Genomic DNA, 17,385 nt, shown 5'->3' on the forward strand with positions numbered 1-17,385 from the left:
AATTTCAACCTTCCCTCAATTCGACATACTGACCGCCCGGCCTTAAGTGTATTAAGTTTGATTGGATTATCACAGCTCAATCTAATATCTTTAAAGTTCTTAAAGAACAGTAAGTCCCTTAATGGATGCTTTGAAATAGAGGTTTCAATCCCCAACCAGATAGAGTATGAATTATTTGTAACCCAGTCATGAATATAGCACATGTGAGTACTCAATTGATATATTCTAATTTTTGGTCAAGCTAGACCCCTTACTGAACCTGGGAGCTGTACTGTAGCCATCTTAAGTTTTGGTCTGCGTTTGCTCCATATAAAAGAGCTTAGCCAGCCATTCAGATGCTTCATCACCCTATTTGAAAATATAACTAGAATCATTTGAACAGAATAATGGGAATAATGACATTTATATCTAAAATCGGATCTAATGACCAGCAATATATCCAGATGTGTGTCAATCTGTTCTCTCCATCTGTTTGTGTATGACCAACTTAAAAATTTGGGATCTGAAGTTTGACACTATGTGGTTGGTTCTAATATTTTAGCTAATAGTTGCTTTCTGTTCATAACGTTTCTTAACAATCCCAACTAATGCATGTGTTATAGTTTTCATGTCTGCCCGTGTTTGATTGGGTTTATGCAAATGCAGGCATTCACATGCTTGATCATTTTTTGTAATTGCGTGGACTCATCCTCTGAGTTCAAGCAACAACTCTGTGTTCAAACCCATGACAGAGTATAATTACCACTTGAATTGTGAAAATCTTACGCAAGCCCTTAATTGAAAGTAATTTCAGCTTTTTCCTAAAACCAAGTCTTAACCTTCAAACAGGCCTTTGACTCCCTGGAGATGATTTAAAAGTAAATCTGTAAAGTGCACCTAAAAAAGCACGTGTTGCAATCTCCCCAAATTGAAACAGCATCGAAGTTAGAGTAAGACAATAAACTGCTGTTCTGCTTTATCTTTCCTTCAGATGCCCGTAAACTCACACTGGACCCAAACACTGCAAACAAAAACCTTATAATGTCAAACAACAACAGAAAAGTGGCAATGGGTAGACAGAAGCAGTCATATCCTGATCACCCAGAGAGGTTTGACTACTGGAAACAAGTGCTGTGTACAGAGGGTCTGTCTGGTTGTTGTTATTGGGAGGTTGAATGGGAAGGACATATTTACTTAGGAGTGACATACAAAGGAATCCGGAGGAAGGGGCAAGGGGATGACAGCTGTCTTGGATGCAATGATCAGTCCTGGACCCTGATGTGCTCTAATGGTGGTTACTCTTGCCAACATGGTAACAAAAGAAGATCCATCCATACAACAGCACGGACAACAGCTACCAGCAGAACAGGGGTATACCTGGACTGGCATGCCGGCACTCTGTCCTTCTTTAATGTCACCTCTGGCAAACTGATACACCTCCAGACCTTCCGTACTGAATTCAAGGAGCCAGTCTACCCTGCTTTCAGGGTCAGGACTGATCCATTTAACTCATCGCTGGCTTTGTATTAGATAAATCTTTAAATCTGGTTGGAACTCATCTTAGATGCAGTAGGGCAACACATCAGGGCCATAGTTTAAAGTCACCAATGTTTTTCCAGTAGTTGACCATTCAGCAAGTCTGAGTAATTAATCAAAGAGGCCTGCTCTGGTACAGAAGTCTCAAGTAGTTGAGTCTAGCTAGGGTTAGGTCACGCTAGTTCAAGTTAGCTGGCCCACAATTCACAGCCTGAAGTTTAGCTGGCTTGTGGGAACATTCATGAAGTGAATGTTCGGCTTGGAGCTGGCTGCGGTGCAGGACCTTCGGGAGGCTGGACAACAGCATCTTCATCACTCAGTACAGTGGCGATGAGGTTAGAGCACTGGGTAGCTTGACTTTGGCTGGCTGTGCAAGTGTGGAATTTGCTGTCTCCAGCGGCGAAGATGTGGAGCTCGACTCTTGAGGTGTGGGTATGAAATTTACTAAGTCAGCCATTTATTCAATGACGTTTCCTTGTATATTTTGCAAAATTATCAGAATTCTGAACTTCAAAAAGGTAATAAATAAATTGAGAAAAAAAATCTAAATTGTGAGATTATTCACTCAACCATAGCGAAACTGTAAATTTTGTACAAGTTCCACGAAGTTTCTGTAAATATACTGTAACTGTTACAATGTAAACCTCTTTTAATTTCATTAGTTGTATGGAAAGTAAAAAAGGCAGTAGGCTTTGTTTTATTTAATCTATTATGACTTCCAAATGTAATTTCATTATTTTCTTGTCAACAAAGAATGTTCAGAAAAAGTTTCTTGAACATTTTTCACAATATTTTATTGTGAGCATGTAAAGATTTTGCAAAATGGTAATGTGTATGTGATTCAGAAGTACATTTAAAACTAACACTGAAATCAGACTTTAGGCATTGAAAACTGTTTCTTTTCTGTGTTTATTGCTGTGATTTAAAAATAAATGTTTATCATTAAAGAAAATTTCAGTCATATATATATTTTGCAGAGTTCTGCATCACTAAATTGCTATGCAGCTATTTCCTACGTACAGTCCTCTTGTGGTCAGTTCAGCTCTGCTCCTCACACAATGGCTGTCTTCATAAACTGAAAAGAAAATAAGTCTTTAAAATGCAACTGTAAAAATAAACAGGGACAGTAAAATGTAGATATTTTTATTATTTAACTCTTATTAGGCTAAGTAGCAAAGAAGACAGAAAACAGTCTATTTTTACTACTTACATCAAACAGATAAATATTTACTTCACCTCTTTAAAAAAAGAAAGAAAGAAAGTAAATGCATGTATTTTCCTCTGAATGAAAGCCCAAATTACCTTATGTAACAAAGTGCAGATTTTTACACCTTAATCACCCAATGACCTCAAAATAAATCTCTCTGTTGCTATTTTCTCTGTTTGTATTATCTCATAATAATTTCCTTTTTCTTTTTTTCAAACAGCTACAGCCTACTGTATTTTAGTCTATATATTTTGTCTTTTTGCCTGTTTTGGATTTATACACATTTCTATTATATTTCTATTATACACATTTCATTCATTTGTCTACACTTTTCTGTAATTTTCCATATAAATGAACATGTAAAAACTTGCTAGATTAAATTACACAGGTTTTATTTAAAACATGAAAACTCACCTGGTTCATGGTGAAGCTGGCCACTTGACAGTCACAGGGCAAGTTCAGCAGACGGGCTTTGAAACGATCTGAGACAGGAGGCATATATTTAAAACTTTGAAATACCATCTCAAGCCTGTAGAAGGATCGAAACTACAAAAATGATTGCAACTAAATTAATAACAATTCAAAGGTTATTGGGGAATAGATACAAATTAATTTAAGGTTTGCACTCAGTGACTTTTAATTCATCACAGTGCTCCCCCCTGTTAATAGTTAAAAAATAGTTCTATAAATCATATCCGGTGTAGTTGTGTAACATTGAACTGGAGTATATCCTTAAAATCAGTGTCACTGTGTTACAGTTGCAATTACCTTTGAGGATCTGAAGTTTTGTCAGGGCAGCCACATATTTATCATAGTTGATCCCACCCTCTGAGCGATATTCCTGCCACAGAACTCTGAAGGTTTCGTCATCCAAATGAAATTCTGCACAGCAGAAGCAATAATCAGTGAAATTTTCCCAATTATTTATTTTATTTTTACAAATAAATGACTGCTTCTTAAATGTTCTGAATCTTTCTAATGACAGATCCAAACCTTTTGTACTGCATCAAGAATGTAATATACAGTACAGTTTGGTTTTCTGTGACTTTGCAGCTTATGTCTGTATAATGTGTCCAGTGTGTACTGTAAGCCGAACACAGCTGAGTGCGCAACTATGATATCAGAAATATCTGTATATTTTTCTTGATTTACCTGCAGAGTTATGAAGGAGAAATGATGGATGTCAATGAATGTATTTTTACTGTACTTTTAAAGAAATAATGTCATACCACGGGCAACCAAAGCCTTTTTCATTTGGTTCTCAGTAACAGAGGGTTGATTCCTGCTCCCATAACTCTCCACGTATTCTCTCCTAATAGCGCCCACAAAACGCTCCAGTTTGAAGAACTCCACCACATCCAGGTCTCCAGACTGGTCTGCCTGAAAGTGCTGGTTAAAGAGCATGAAGCATGCAATATACATAGCTAAACACATAAATGGATAAATGGAAACATATGCCTAATGGATAATTTTATAACACGGGAGGTTTCCATATTGTTTTCTATGGCTTTAACTATTACACTACCCACAAGCCTTTACTTCCTTTGCTATTTAAAAAAAGAAGTCATTAAGTGTGAAATCAGTCACATGAAGGTTCCTCCTCCCCAAATTACTTCTTATTTCTTTAAGTGTTAAACTGTTGGCTAGAATTTGTAGTTCTGGTTCTACTAACTGCCACAAAAAAGGATACATCCATGAGAGTCAGCAGCAGACGAGCAGTACTGAGAGTAAGAGCTAAATTTTGAAACATAAATGGAAAAAAAAAAGACATGAATTTAAATATTGTTTTTCAATTATTATTGAAAATATTGGTGTTGGAAATGAAACAAACCTTTTCCATGAACAGAATAGCCACCAGCCTCCAGTTTAGCAGCGACATCTTCAGTGTTCAACATCTGCAAACAAGGACAAAAATGGTGGTGTAATGGAAATTTTGCAGTATTATACCATTACCATTATACCATTATACCATTATTGAATAATTACATCCCAAAGATGCGGTATGTGTATGTACACCACAACCTCAGTTATAAAGCAACTTGCAGTTCATTTTGTGTCAGTTGAATGTACTACATGGATTTGTTTTGAACTTTTTTTTGTCTTTAAACCACTATGATCTACATAATCCGTCATAGTTTGATTGTATTAGTCATACACACTAAACCACAAGTCTCCTTTTGATGGGTGGAGATCATTTAGAGGCACCCTGTAAAGCTGTACTGTAAACATCTGTTATTATTCAGAAATATCAAAACATTTAACACGTGGAAAGAATTTCCCCTCATCATAAAACATTCTGGTATCAGAGATGACTTAAAAGATTGAATCCTGTGTACTTTTATAAGCATGTGTGATAGCATGTTTGTTCATTTTTTTTTTTTTTTTTTACTATCAACTGCTGGACAAATCCTGCTAGACTACAAACAGATGTATTCATCAAGACCAGAGACCCTTAAAGTTTCTATTTTTTATTTGTTTTATGTTTTTTTTTGTAATTTATCAAAGTTTATTTATTATTTATTTATTTCCCATCTGCTGTCACATTTATGTCTCTTTTGACTCAAATTAAGGAAACAAACAGTATTAATGCCTTTGGTGATGGTGATGAGCTCCCTTCAGCCACTAGGAGTCACTAAAGCAGCACTGATGACATCATTGGATTCCCGCCTATCTGTTTTTGCTGATTTCAACCAAATTGTAATCAGCACTGGCAGGTTAAAACTTTGTTATTAGCCCAACAGCCCCCTGAGTTGTCCACTTACAAAAGAAGCAATAAGTAAAAGTTATCAAATTTACTTTAAATTTCTGAAGAACTGAAATACCTTAGGCCTTTTTTCTTCCTGTGAAAGAAAAAAAAGGAAGATGTCAAGTAAAGATAAATAACTGAAAAATAAAAATAACTCCTTTTACTTCATTAAGTTAAATTGTTAATGTTCTTTGGCCATCAACAAATTGTCGATTACTTACTGATATGCACGTTTCCTCTGGGAATGAGCTGCACTGCAGCTCTTCTGGCCAGGAAATGCCAAAATTGGACATCAGTCCCTCACAGTCCCGTCTGGCTTTCTCACAGAATGACCTGCAGGGCCACTGCGCTCGCCCTGCCTCACACTGAGGGGCATAAACCCGACACAGGAAGACGCGTATGTCCACCGAGCACACGGTTTGCACCATGGAGTTGAAGAAGGACATCTTCGTGAATGCTTCTCTTTGGCTTGTGTGTCCCAGAAGATTTGGAATGAGGGTCTGGTTGTAGGACAGACCCTGGCACATTGGTATGGTGATTGGCTCACAGACCCCACCGCTGCTGCTCACTCCATACTGGAGACACAAGTACACAATGTCATTCCAGCTCTGGTTACCTTCAGCATGTGATTCTTTCTTTTATAATGATAATAATTAAACGTAAATATGTGAAACAAAAATCCAACTAAAGCCTGAAAAATTTTTAAATACCAAATTATACATAGACTTGCAAATATGATGGGAATATCAGTATGGTGACAGAAAAAAATGAACACATCAGCAGAACAAGACACCACAAAAGGTAATCATGTGCTGTTGTAACTCACTCCTGCTTGTATTGTTAAAAACTGTCTTTGTCCAAATAAATCTGTTTTTGTTGTATGTCACTCGGAAACCTGGACTCATTAGTTTTGACATTTTTTGGTTTGTACAAACCTACAATCAAAAGTTTTTTATACCCTGTGGCCTTAAAGATGTTTTTTTTAAGTATGAAAAGTATTAAAAAAAAAAAATCTCAGTAGATTGGTTGAGCCATAAAAATGGACAAATACTACTATGAATACGTTTACATAATAAATGGGGACAAATGAGATAATCTGTTAATTTGCACTTTTTTTCTTAAGGCGTCTAAGGGCTGCCCATCATCTGTTATGTAAACAGATCACTTATTAAACGAGAAATAATTTCACAGGAAATAGTAGCTTCTGTTGTCTTGCAAATGTTTAACAATGTAAGGTGTTGGGTGTCTTATTGCTCTTATGGTTTCAGCTTTTTTAAAAATCTCGGCTGTTCGTCAGATTAATGATCTCAGAATGTATTCCATTACAGTGCATTGGTTTTACTGGTCTAAACTGGGTCATAGGTAGCCCATGACTAAATTGAGTTTGACACGACAGTGTTAGAGTGTTGTGTCAGACTTACATGCTCACAGGACTCTGTATTAAATGTTGTACACTTCAGTTCTTCAGGCCATGGTAAGCCAAACTTGTTCATCAGTGGCTCACAGTCGGACTTTGCTTTCTCACAGAGAGTTCTGCAGGGAGGACGAGGTTTCCCTGACACACACTCAGGAACGAAAATAGAGCACAATAGCGGCTTTAAGTGGGAGGAGCACTCCACTTTAACAAGTGGATAAAACCGATTTATCTTCAGGCTTATAACATCTTGGGTTTCTTGCACAGGCAGCACAGTTTCTGTGTAATGCAGGTCTTTGCAGAGAGGAACAGTGATTGGCTGACATGCTGCAGGGGGTGCTTGACTAACACTGATGACTGGAACCTGGATGAACAGAAACATAAATCAGTTAAATGTCAACAATGCTGGGAAGCACAGTAGTGCAGTGGCTAGCAGCGTCACAGTAAGAGGATTCCAGGTTTGAAGTGTGTAGCTGTGTTGCCCACCCATGAACCTGAACTGGTAAATAATAATAATAATAAACAGGTAATTAAGTGGATGATTAGAAGAATAAATGAACAATGCCATTGCTCATTAGCTACAAATCTGCATGCTCATTTTAACTCTTATTGCCAAAGAGAGTATATCCAAACTATTTTTTTTTTCTGTCCATCCTGTGATACTTGTCTGTCTTATTCTATCAGGTCTAAGGGTTTGCGAGCAGCCAAAGTTTCCCTTGGACAAAACTTGGCTAACTAGAGAGCATGCTGGAAGAGTGACTTCACTATGTCTTCATTCTAAGACAACTGAAAAGCTGACTGTTGTAAAGGGGAAATGTAATGGTTGATCAGTTATTCTAAACTGGCCAAAGGTGTCAATGCGACTGTGACTGGATGTCTGTCTCTTTGTGGAAGCCCTGCGACAACCTGTCCAGGGTCTATTCCCCCCCTGCCACATTGAAGAAGTGGAAGAAAATGGATGAATAAATGTACTATCATTTATTGTCATTAACCAGCACTTACTATTTGATAGAGTTACAAGTCCAAAAAAGCATATTCCCAAACATATGCAGAGCTGAAACAGATTTGAGCTACTCAGCCAGAAAGGCAAGTGAAAGAGTCAGAGCTTTCATCACAGTGTATAAGCGTCTTTGTGAATATTGTTTATCTTCATATTACTTACATGTTCACAGGACTCTGTGGTAAATGCTTCACACTTGAGAGCTTCGGGCCATTTCAAACTTAAACTTCTCATCTGTGCTCCACAGCGGGACCTTGCATGCTCACAGAGCGTTCTGCAAGGTGGACGAGGTTTTCCTGACACACACTCGGGAACGTAGACGGAGCATAAGAATGGCTTCAGATGAGGGGAGCATCCTGATGTCACAAGTGGATTAAACCGGTTTATTGTTAAGGCTATATTGTCTTGGGTTTCCTGCCTGGGCAGCACAGTTTCTGTGTAAGTCATGTCTTTGCAGAAAGGAACCGTGATTGGCTGACATGCTGAAGGGGGTGTCTGAATAACACTGATGACTGATGACGCCTGGATGAACACAAACATAAATCTTTTAGTTTATATTTTTAATATTAATGGGAGTAAAAAGGCATGCATTCTCTTCTGGTATTGGTGCATTTGGTTTTGTACATGAAATCTGATGGAATGAAGAGTCTTAAAGAGGCGTTGCATTTTCATTTCTACATACTTGTGGAATGACTGCATAAATTGACAAATTGTGAAAAACACAAACAGATGAGCTGAATATTAGCCAGGAGATGAGGACAATACCATGAAGTGTTACAATAACTGGATGTTCCCATTTAAAGTTTGTTAATGTCAGTGAAAGGGCTATGCCAAAGCTGGACAATGCAACAATAAATTGTGAAGCAATCCATTAATTAATTGGGTGAAAATGAGACCTTTCATATGCTTTAACTTGTGCTCTATTCCACATTTGAGGTGATGCATGAAACATTAAACAAAAAGCACTTTTTTCCAGTTAATAATCAGGAGAAAAAAAAACCATCAAAAATCCACAGTGGCAAAGACTGTACAGTTTTAATATTGAATATCCCATGATATAGATGCTAAAAGCTGATTAATAAAAAAAAAGAAACATTCATGATTATGACTGTTGAGTTCAGTCAGCTATATTGCGTTACGTTTGTCAGACAGCGTAAGACGTTACATCTTTACATCTTACATTCTTATTATTTTATACTCACCCCTACACAGTTGCTCTCAGGTAAAGTCTCACATCGGAGCCTTAGAGGCCAGGACAACAACTTTGCTCTGAGGGTGGATTCACAGTCTGCCTTGACTTGTACACAGAGAGCTCGGCATGGTTTCAACCTGCTATCGTCCTCTGAGCTGCATTCAGGCACAACAATGCGACACATAAGTTTGGCAACATGCGGTGAACAAGCAGTCTCCACAATCTGACCAATTTGCTGCAGGTTGTAGCCTTGAACTCCCGTTGGATGAAGGCTAGTGGTGTACCCCACACCTTGACAAAAGCTGGCTGTAAATGGCTTGCAGTTTGTCCTGTCATTGCTCCTGCTGTGTACCCACTGAAGAGACAGCAAACCCAAAACCGCCAAAAACAAATGCTTCATGGCTCGTAGTAAGCTCGAAAACTGCCCTGGATAGTTTAGCAAAGCTTTAGGAGGTTTGAGATGAGTGTGTCTCCAATGTGGAGGTGGAGTATGAGTCCACAAATGGAGTTTCTACAAACAAGGCACTGATTTAGGACCACTGTTAAGGTCACATTTAAACAGGTTGCCCAACACAAATAAGAACCAAACTGATCTCAGAGCAGGAGACTGATTCTGAGCTTAGTTGCAAGCAAAACATCTGCTTGTGGTTATGTGCTTTCACGCCTAGGGGTGAGAGTGTATTGGCAAACGCTGGCACAATAACCCTGACATCTGGTCAGAAAATAACAAAGTTACAAAGTTACAAAGTAAATGTGAACACTTTACTGTACTCTACTGTCATTGTGACTCAAGTTTTGATTTTACCAGATAAATAACAGAATACTTCATCACACAGCCTACAATATAAAATCCGATGTCACTGAATAGCCTAAGAATCAAATTCGTATTAGTTCTAGTACTTGCAGGAAAACGGTAAGAAAAATGTTAAAACCAGCGTGTCTCATACTGTAAGCCTTAGAGGTGGAGTACGACTCCACCAATGGAGTTTGTACAAGCAAAACTGATTTAGGAGCAAAGCTAAGACCACATGTGAATACAAACCTCATCACTAAATGAGAGCCATACTGGTCTCAGAAGTCTTACATCATAGAGATTAAGAGCTTTATAGAAGAACAACACGTGGTTATGATTATGTGCTTTATGGGTGTCTTGCGGGGGCTGAGAATGTGCTGTATAAAACTGTTGTAATAAATTTGACTTTGACCTAAACATGTCCTCAGAATGTTTTAGAAAATAATAACTGCTTTACAAAAACAGCAGTGAACACGTGACATTTCTGGAATTTTTATTTCGAGAAGAGTGCACTGCTTTACCGGTAAGACAATTAGTTGATAGTCTCATGCAATATGACCTAGAAAAAGACATCAGTGCAAAATATGGATGGGTTTCTAAAATATGGATGGGTTTCTTGATGAAACAACCTGTCAGGTTGTCTGTCTTTAAAGATCATCAATTTCGCTCAATCAACGGAAGTCTGAGAAGTTGTCCAGATGTGTTGTTTGTGTTGTTTGTATTTTGTTTGCGTTGGGGGTCACTGCCCCAAGTGTTCAGATTACCATGGGGACCATTGATGCCTTTGCCCTCCACATCTTTTATCTTCTCCTCTCTCAGCCCTGGTATTTTTCCAGCTTCTCGTGTTCCTTTTCCCTGATGTTACTATCACTTGGTATAGCTACATTTATCACTATGGCCTTCTTCCTCTGCTTGTCCATGACTGCCATGGGTGGTTTGTTAGCTATCATGAATTTTTCTGTGTGTATTTGGAAATCCCACAGAATCTTCGATTGCAACAACGCATGTCCCATTTTAACCCCTTAAGACCTACCATAGAACCAAGTCCGCCAGAGCTTATATTATATTTTTACATGTTGTAGTGCCATTTTTGGGAGCATTTCAAGTTGCTATACATGCATTAAGTGCATAGTAATTACATAAATTGCAAAAAAAGTGCAATAAACTACAAAAAAATTGAAAATCATTTGTGTTTTTTAACATATATTTCTAGTTAGAGAAATTTAAGAGGCTTATCCCTCAAAACTGTAAATACAAAAAAGTTGCACAAAATAGTTTCCCAACACAGGAAATTTATTTTGAGTGTCTTCATAGTTTTATTTTTGAAATACACCAATTTCTATACACTGCAGGAAAAACAAAAATAAATATTATAGTGCAAATTTGCAAAAAAGCAGCATATGCATCAAAATAAACTATTTCCAGCAGTGCAATTTGAGTCCTAAGCATCCCAGAAACGACACAGAAAGTCATAAAGTCAAAGATAACTTTTAAAAACACCAGTATAGGCTCATGAGGCCTTGATGGTAAAAAAAAACTACATTTCCGCGAAAATGACGTCACTTCCGGTTTCGGGCAGCTCATGGCGGACATGAGATAGTTCGTGCTGATGGACGTAGGAAGTGTTATGACCAGCTGATCGGATCGGCAAAGCGTGTTTCTGGAATATTATGTTTTTGTTGCTGCAAGTGCTTTTTATGCAGTTTTTGCAAAGCTATATGTGGAAGGAAACTGTGACCTAGGACAAGCTGATGGCATAAGATGTAAGTACAACTCCTCCGGTTTCATATGCAAAAAAAAATTATTGCTCTAGCTCATGTGGTTGCAGTGCTACCGGGATTTAAAAATAGTTAAGCAAAACAGAGCGTGTCCGCTCTGACCGGTTTTAAAGGGTTAACTTCGGGATTTCCAGGTCCCGAAGTTAAAATGGGACATGTGTCCTGTATACTATGTCAGCAAATTCTAACAACATTGTGGGTTTTTTCTTTTCCTAGTTTTACTGTTAGAACCTCCTTTTTTTCCTTTGAAAAGAGTAATTGCATCCCCCCCCCCCCCCAGTTTCTGTATTACCCAAGAGCTGACTAATGCTTGCAGCTTCATGCTAATCTTGCAAATGTGACAAAGGTATTAATCATATCTAAGTTCCCTAAAACAGCGGTCCCCAACCTTTTTTGCGCCACGGATTGGTTTATGTCCGACACTATTTTCACAGACCGGCCTTTAAGGTGTCGCGGATAAATACAACAAAATAAGACGAGTACTAGTACCAAAAAAAGAAGATTTATTCATAACACACGGGAAAAGACCCAGGGAAACCGAGTTATCAATAAAAACGATTGAAAAAATTACGCTAAAGAACAATAAAAACCCTGAAAACCATAAATTTCACACCAACCAGGGGTTGGGGACCGCTGCCCTAAAATGTATTTTTGTGTTTAGGTTTACATCACATTTGATAATCTTCCTTAAACTTTGAGGAATCACAATGAAATACTTCTTACTCCCTCTCACAAACACTAGGATTGTTGCCAGCTGATGAATCGGTGTCCAGTGGAAGGTGAACAGCTGAGCCAGTTCTAAGAAGAATCAGAATCAGAAAGGGTTTTATTGCCAAATGTTGAGCAGGTTTACAACATAATGAAATTGCTGCGGTACTTAGTGCAAAGATACTGTCAGACAATGCTTAAATAAACACAAAAATTAAAATTAAAAGTGCTAAGCAGGTAGATATATACATGAATGCAGGTGGTGATCAGTGCAAAAATAGAATGATGCAGTGAGCACAGTATAGGGTCATGTGTTTGTGGTGCGAACAGAAAGAAATGTATGTATATATATTTAGTTATGTTTATGTCTTTTATGGATAGAGGCAAGCATCAAATAATGAACAATACATTTGAAAATTTATAGTACAACAATAATACAACAATAACTAGATTTTATTATTTAAAATATTGTTTTAATCTTGGGCATACTGATAAATTAACCACTACAGAAATGTAAAAAATTATTGATTATTGATAATTACCAATTATGTTAGTTTAGGGCAGGTTTGACATAAACCTTATAAAGAAAATAAAGAAAGAGCAGGAAGTGGGTCAGATGATCCTGTTCAGAATAAAGTTGCGATTGCAACATAACCTTAGTAATGTCTGTGAAGGTTCTCAGTCATCCAGGTCATCGTAGTCAAAGGAGCTTGCAAAGAAAAGCGTCTGGACTTCTTTAAGTTGCTTGAAGACGTTTCACCTCTCATCCGAGAAGGTTCTTCAGTTTGCAAGCTCCTTTAACCCTTAGTAATGCCGCAATAGACTTTGGCTGCTGGGGGTTTACTATGGTCCACTGAACATTTCCTCTTCTTTCACACATTATGTGTATATACACTACTCTGTATTGGATTATGAGTTATTATTGACCTTTGGCTCTCTTACACCAACCCTTCCACAGCATGTCTTTGGCTTGTCTCTCTCCCCCAACTCCCAAATAGTCCCAAACAGTAGATGGCTGCACCTAACCTGAGACTTGTCCTGTTGGAGATTTCTTCCAATTAAAAGGTTTTTCCCTTCCCACTGTCATCTGATTGTTAGGGTTTCTCCCTATTATTGTAAGCTCTTTACCTTACAATATTTAGCCACTATTGTGATTTGGCTCTATATAAATAAAACTGAATTGAAATTGAATATAATGTATATAATATAATATAAAGAATTATTATAAAAAATGCATTATTTTTACCTTTTATATTTTATGCACAATTTTCCTATAATACACTTTTATTTTTACCGAGATTTTTTTTTTTGTGTTTGAAAATAGATCGTCTCTGCTTGAGTTTTAATAAAAGTCACTGCACATCACTGGAACATGGTATTTCTTTACTTATATTTATAAGTAAAAGGTAAATAAAAGACTAATAAAATATAAACAAAGTATAAACAAAAAATCTTTTATTATTGTTGAATTATTCCTTTATCAATCTGGCTTAGACGTCAATTCAAATTATCAATAAGTACGTTTAAGTAAAGTCCTAATAATCCTAATTATTATTACTTGATTATTTTAGATGTACAGCGCTTTGGGCAACAGCCCTTGTTTTAAATGTGTTATATGAATAAATTTAACTTTGCATTTGACTTTGTTTTCCGAATATCAATAGTTCAGTCAATATTTCTTCTGCATGCTATTTACCATGAGAGAAAAAACTAACAAATGACAAAGCCAAAATAAACAGAAAGTAAACTTTTATATTGTAACAGTCACAATTGATTAAAATGCAATATGCAGATTACAGTATGAAACCTTGAAATATGACACTTACATCTGATGATGTTGATGATGACACTTAGAGCAACACCCAAAAGGACGGCCCTCATTCTTATCTCCCTCTATAAAAACTGTGAGCTGCCCATTATATCTTCAAATCCTCAGATTTTCCTCAACATCTTTGCAGAGGTGAGTACATCATTTTGAGATAATATATGACACTTTAGATCAACAGATTACTAATTAGAAGTTTTAAAAGTTAACATTTAGTCATGTCCAGTAATGCTTATCACTGGGGATGAGGGTTACTTCTCTATTCAGCCAGTAAAATAAATTCAATGTGAAGAAAAGTTTACCTTCAAAAATATTCAGAACAAAATTACAGACTCGTGCTTAGGTGTAAATGTTAATACTGAAACTATCGTTCACTCTCCTTGTGTTTTGCTTTTCTTATTTTTTTTGTTTTCACAATATTGTTGAATATATAGTATTATTTATGTGCTGTGTGGATATCCTTTGAAAAAATATGGCATAAATGGAGTTTAATGTAAATCATTTTTGTATTCAGTTACAAATAGAAGTGATACTTCAGGCATTGTAAAACTTTCAGTGTTCAGTGGATGAATTTAAACACAGGCACATTCAAATGTGTCTAACCTCACTTCCCTTGGACTTTCTCAGTAGGACATTTGCATTGGAAACAGAAATGAGCAAACTGGAAAAGGCAATGGAAGAAGTTCTTGACATATTTAAACAGAAGGTTTACACATGTACACAGAGCAAAACAATGAGGAAAAAAGAGCTGGACAGAACCCTGAGAGAAGAGCTGGATAATTGGCTGCAGGTACAACTCATTCTCTTTGTATATCCACCGTAAGTCCAAATCTAGTCATGATGTGAAAAATATACTTATCAGTCCTTGAGTCTTCATTGTGCCACCATTGTTTTTCAGAACTGCAAGGATAAGACAAAACGTGACAACATCTTGAGGGAGCTGGATGAAAACCCACACGACTGTGTGAACTTTGAGGAGTTTGTTCACTATGTGACTCGACTGATGATGTGCGGTCATTACTTCTTACAAAAATAGACTGTTACTCTCAGCTTGTTTCTAACACAGGAATTGGAATTGAAGATCTTAGGTTGACTGTGTTCAGCAGAAAATATCGTCCTCTCAACCCAGTTAATATCATTTTTTTGTCATTACAGCAACTCTTTCACCTTTGTATTGATTGATAACATAAATGTGAATTTATTAAAACTCTCAGAGTTTATATAGTTGTGTATTTAAATCTGGTTGGTGTGTCTTTTTTTAAAATCATGTTGATGTAACGAGTTTCTGAAATGTTTTCTACTGTGTGTTTTATAACAAATCAGTGCTGTTGCTGATCAAAAGAGGTGCTATGACACTGGATTGAGAACAGGGTTTTTGGTCCATATAAAGCTTAGGGTAAAACCTCAAACAAATATTTAATAAATATTATAATATTGATAAAAGCTCTTCTAATGATCCTGAGACTGAAGGCTCAGTGGAACTTGGGCTTAAACTTGTTTCAAGTATATGCTCTGTCAATGCACTAATTGTCAATTTAAATGTAACTTTAAATTATTACAGTTTTTGTAGTTACCTTTAGGTTTTACCAAAAGAGAAGCGTACTTGTAATGAATATGTTTATAATATATTTTGTTGCACTTAATAGAACTCTCTATACTTTCCATTTTATGAGCACAACCAGCTGCACTAAAAATGTCATTGCGGCCCAATTTAACCAATAAGTAAAAGGGTATAAATAATGTATGAATTATATGTGGTTTGCCTCTCGATCTGATTGTGGTAAGCACAGATCATGGATCTGTACGACTCCACCAATGGAGTTTCTACAAACAAAACTGATTTAGGAGCAATGCCAAGACCACATGTGAAACTTCAACACAAAATGAGAGCCAAACTGGTCTCAGAGCAGCAGTCTTACATCGTAGAGATTAAGAGCTATAGAAGAACAACATGTGGTTATGATTATGTGCTTTATTGGTCTCTTGGGGGGGCCGAGAATGTGCTGCATAAAAATGCTGTAATAAATTAGATTTCGAGCTGAAATATATATACACACAACATATAACACAACAACTGTTGACATACTTTACAAAAACAGCTGTGTGTCTCTGGGTCTATGGGATTTTTATTTCGAGAAGTGCACGCTGCTTTACCGTTAAGAGAATTAGTCGATTGTCTCTTGCAATATGAACCGAAAAACGAGATGAGTCCAAAAAATAATTATGTGAAAAAATGATTTTGATGGAACGAATATAATTCTGTTATAACAAAAACAACAAAATAAAAAACCAAAATAAACCACATAGGTGATCATATTTGGCGTTTCACACACACCCTCACAAATTATAGCTTTAACTTCCATGACAGGTTTGGTGGGACAAAGCTTCTTAAAGTACTGAATGAAAATAACATATTTGATAATTAAGCATCCATCAAGACATATAAAAGCAGTGCTTTGACAGTTTGCGATTCTGGAGCATTGATGTTTGTGTTGTGACAGTGAAAGGAGGAAAAACCTCAACAACGACCTTGAATTGCATAAACCTCGAAAGTGTTATAAGGTTCATCGTTCTGCAGATTGTTCAGAAGAACAAGATTTTGTTCACCAAAACCTTCATGACAGTTTTCAGTCTTCACAGGAGAATTCAAAACATAGGTCAAATTGTGCAGTGCTCAAAGAAGCGGCAAAAAAACTCAAGAGCTACATCTCAGACAGGTTTTAGGAGACATGCTTAATGTTCACTACAGCACAATCAGAAAAAGACTGAACAATTATGGGTTGTTTGGTAGAGTTGCCAAAAGAAGACTGTTTCTCTCTGAAATGTGGCAGCACAGTTTTGGTTTGCAAAGCTGCAACTTAGAACACCATGAGACCTCTGGAACAATGTCTTTTGGACAGACGAGACCAAAGTAGAGATGTTTGGCTAGTGCCATATTTGGAGAAAATCATTGCATATCAACAAAAACACCTCATACCTGCCCTCGACTGCCACATAAACACTATGCTTGCCCTCCTTCACAACATTAATTGTGTTTAGTTATGTTTGTTTTTTCTATTTTTCTTGCTGTTTGGTGGCTCCATCACTTGTCTCTCTACTTGTTTTCAACATGAAATCTACAACAGAATGTTTAAAAAAAAAAGATTAAAAAAACTCAAATAGTTGCAATCGTGGTTTAGTCAAAGTTTAGACCTGAACCTAAATGAA

General features: G+C 36.8%; 3 protein-coding genes across 4 annotated transcripts in view; 2 read left to right on the forward strand and 1 right to left on the reverse strand.

The window, feature by feature from the left end:
* LOC102782341 (NACHT, LRR and PYD domains-containing protein 3-like) overlaps positions 1-2,424 on the forward strand; it is an 11,006-nt gene extending 8,582 nt beyond the window's left edge. The window contains exon 6 of the mRNA XM_087847950.1: positions 971-2,424. Coding sequence (XP_087704076.1) covers positions 971-1,509 — 539 coding nt within the window. The 3' untranslated portion in view covers positions 1,510-2,424. The remainder of the gene's footprint in view (positions 1-970) is intronic.
* A 7-nt stretch (positions 2,425-2,431) lies between these two features.
* On the reverse strand, positions 2,432-9,538 carry LOC102778311 (uncharacterized). Of its 2 annotated transcripts, XM_087848389.1 has the most exons (11): positions 9,085-9,538; positions 8,045-8,404; positions 6,890-7,246; positions 5,690-6,043; positions 5,545-5,562; positions 4,554-4,617; positions 4,413-4,456; positions 3,952-4,102; positions 3,491-3,604; positions 3,137-3,204; positions 2,432-2,590 (listed from the first exon to the last, which is right to left on the reverse strand). In XM_087848389.1, exons 1-11 carry the CDS (start codon positions 9,472-9,474, stop codon positions 2,567-2,569), a joined length of 1,944 nt encoding a protein of 647 aa, XP_087704515.1. In that variant the 5' UTR covers positions 9,475-9,538; the 3' UTR covers positions 2,432-2,566. The 2 variants fall into 2 exon arrangements, with proteins under 2 accessions (XP_087704515.1, XP_087704514.1); XM_087848388.1 differs by lacking the exons at positions 2,432-2,590; positions 5,545-5,562 and having other exon boundaries at positions 3,098-3,204; positions 5,672-6,043.
* Positions 9,539-14,263: 4,725 nt separating this feature from the next.
* On the forward strand, positions 14,264-15,416 carry LOC102778891 (protein S100-A12-like). The gene is made up of 3 exons (XM_087847818.1): positions 14,264-14,313; positions 14,806-14,968; positions 15,077-15,416. Exons 2-3 carry the CDS (start codon positions 14,831-14,833, stop codon positions 15,212-15,214), a joined length of 276 nt encoding a protein of 91 aa, XP_087703944.1. The 5' UTR covers positions 14,264-14,313; positions 14,806-14,830; the 3' UTR covers positions 15,215-15,416.
* The last annotated feature ends 1,969 nt before the right edge of the window (positions 15,417-17,385 follow it).

Source organism: Neolamprologus brichardi, chromosome 11 (assembly GCF_056152115.1).
Source record: "Neolamprologus brichardi isolate AB-2024 chromosome 11, ASM5615211v1, whole genome shotgun sequence".
Taxonomy (NCBI): Eukaryota; Metazoa; Chordata; class Actinopteri; order Cichliformes; family Cichlidae; genus Neolamprologus; species Neolamprologus brichardi.